At 38.9% G+C, this 1,826-nt stretch overlaps 1 protein-coding gene across 1 annotated transcript; it reads left to right on the forward strand.

The window, feature by feature from the left end:
- Positions 1-256: 256 nt before the first annotated feature.
- Positions 257-1,479, forward strand: LOC131239444 (protein MNN4-like). The gene has a single exon (XM_058237142.1). The coding sequence runs from the start codon at positions 536-538 to the stop codon at positions 1,253-1,255; it is 720 nt and encodes a 239-aa protein (XP_058093125.1). The 5' UTR covers positions 257-535; the 3' UTR covers positions 1,256-1,479.
- Positions 1,480-1,826: the final 347 nt, after the last annotated feature.

Genomic DNA, 1,826 nt, shown 5'->3' on the forward strand with positions numbered 1-1,826 from the left:
TTAAGGGTAAAGAAAATGAATGCATGGTTGGTATTTTTCCTACCATACCAAGTACCTATAATTGTGCCCATCAAAACCATCAAACGTTGAATGGTGGAAAGCAAAGGAAGGAAAGAGCCCGAATCAACCTTCCTCCTTAGCTTTCTTTCAAAAAGTAAAGGAAAATAAATAAATAAATAAAAGTAGAGTGCATGTGATGAATTGCCCAAACACAAGCCCACCTTTTCTCTGCCTATTTAAACCAGCCTACTGCATTGCTCTATGTTCAGTCGGATGAAGATCTTCCTACTCTTTCCATCTCTCACTCCTCTAAAACTTTCTCCAAATTCCTCTCCAAAAATCATCTCAAAAACCAATCAAAATCACCTACAAAACCCACCTCCTAAAGCTTCTGAAACCACCCCACAACCCAACTTCTGAAAATATCCCTTTTGCTCATCTTTAACCATTGCTGGAATTCCCAAACTACCCTTACGGACCCCACTAACCACAACCCAAATTCCCAAACTGCCCCTACCTGCAGCCCAATTCTACCATGGATCCCATCAAGATAGAGAAGCTTCAAGCAATGCACAGATACAAGAAAACCCACTTCCTCCAAACCCTATTCCAGTACTTTCTAACAGCTCTAGTCCTCAGCATGGGCTTCTCCAAGGCCATTTGGATCCCATCCACCTTATTTTCATCCATGAAGATCTTCTTCTCCGTCTCTCTGCCGAACATCGGTGCATTTATCATTGATCCCAAGTGCTTGTTCATCGTCTGCAACGTCATCATAATCTTCCTTATCAGCGAGTCCAAGCTCTCATGCCCATCCTCCACCTCTCCGGACATCTACGACGAGTATGTTCGGCGGAGCCAGAGCCTTCGAAGGCAGTCCATCCTTCAGGAGAAGGAAAAGAGATCGGAGGTATGCTCAAATGAAGGAGATGAGGAAATTGTCAAACATGTAATAGTAGAAGAAGAAGAAGAAGGAAAAGAGAAAGAAGGAGAAGAGAGAGAAGAAGAAGAGAAGAAAGAGAAAGGAGGAGAAGAGAAAGAGGAAGAAGAGAAGAAAGAGAAAGGAGGGGAAGAGAAAGAAGAAGAAGAAGAAGAAGAAAAGAAGAAAGAGGAAGGAGGTGAGGAATTAGAAGAAGAAGGAGAAGGAGAGAATGGAACTGAAGCTGATGAACTAAAAAAAAAGGTTGAAGATTTCATTGCAAGGGTGAAAAAGGAAAGGATGCTTGAAGCCAGTTTGCTTCTTTGTAGTGGCTGAAGAAATTAAGAAAACAAGAACTAAAATAATGGAATTCAAATAAAAAGTAACATTAGAGATAGAAACCAGGTTTTTTATTTTTATTTTAGGTAGGTTTTGAAAAAACAAGTATAATATTAGATTCTTTTTTCTTCCTTCCTTTCTTTTCTTCTTTGCTCAGTGCATATGAGATCTGTGTACGAACACAAGAAGTTCTATGTACATTTAGAGCCTAAGCAAAAAGAGAGGAAGATAAACAGACCAATCATTGATGTTAGATCATCCATCATGTGGGTCCCACGTATGATTATCCATCTACCTTAATAGTTAATAGATCACTATTATTGGATAATCCTGATTGTCTAATTAATGCCTTTGGAAATGGATTGTGTAATAATGGCAGCATGGAAATGGTTCCATCATTGATATGTTGTTTTCATCAGGTGAGCTACAATAGCTAGATGTTCTGGCTAAAAGTCAGGCCATTTCACACCTCGAGGGGGTCACAACAATATTTTTAAAAAAGGCTAAAAATAAAATATTGAAAATTTCACCACAAAATTCCTCAAAGAAATAAATTTTACCAAATGGT

The sequence above is a fragment of the Magnolia sinica genome, chromosome 3 (genome assembly GCF_029962835.1).
Source record: "Magnolia sinica isolate HGM2019 chromosome 3, MsV1, whole genome shotgun sequence".
Classification (NCBI taxonomy): Eukaryota; Viridiplantae; Streptophyta; class Magnoliopsida; order Magnoliales; family Magnoliaceae; genus Magnolia; species Magnolia sinica.

Excerpts from the sequence above, each read along its gene's own strand:
- LOC131239444 (XM_058237142.1), top strand. The coding sequence starts at position 536 with ATGGATCCCATCAAGATAGAGAAGCTTCAAGCAATGCACAGATACAAG.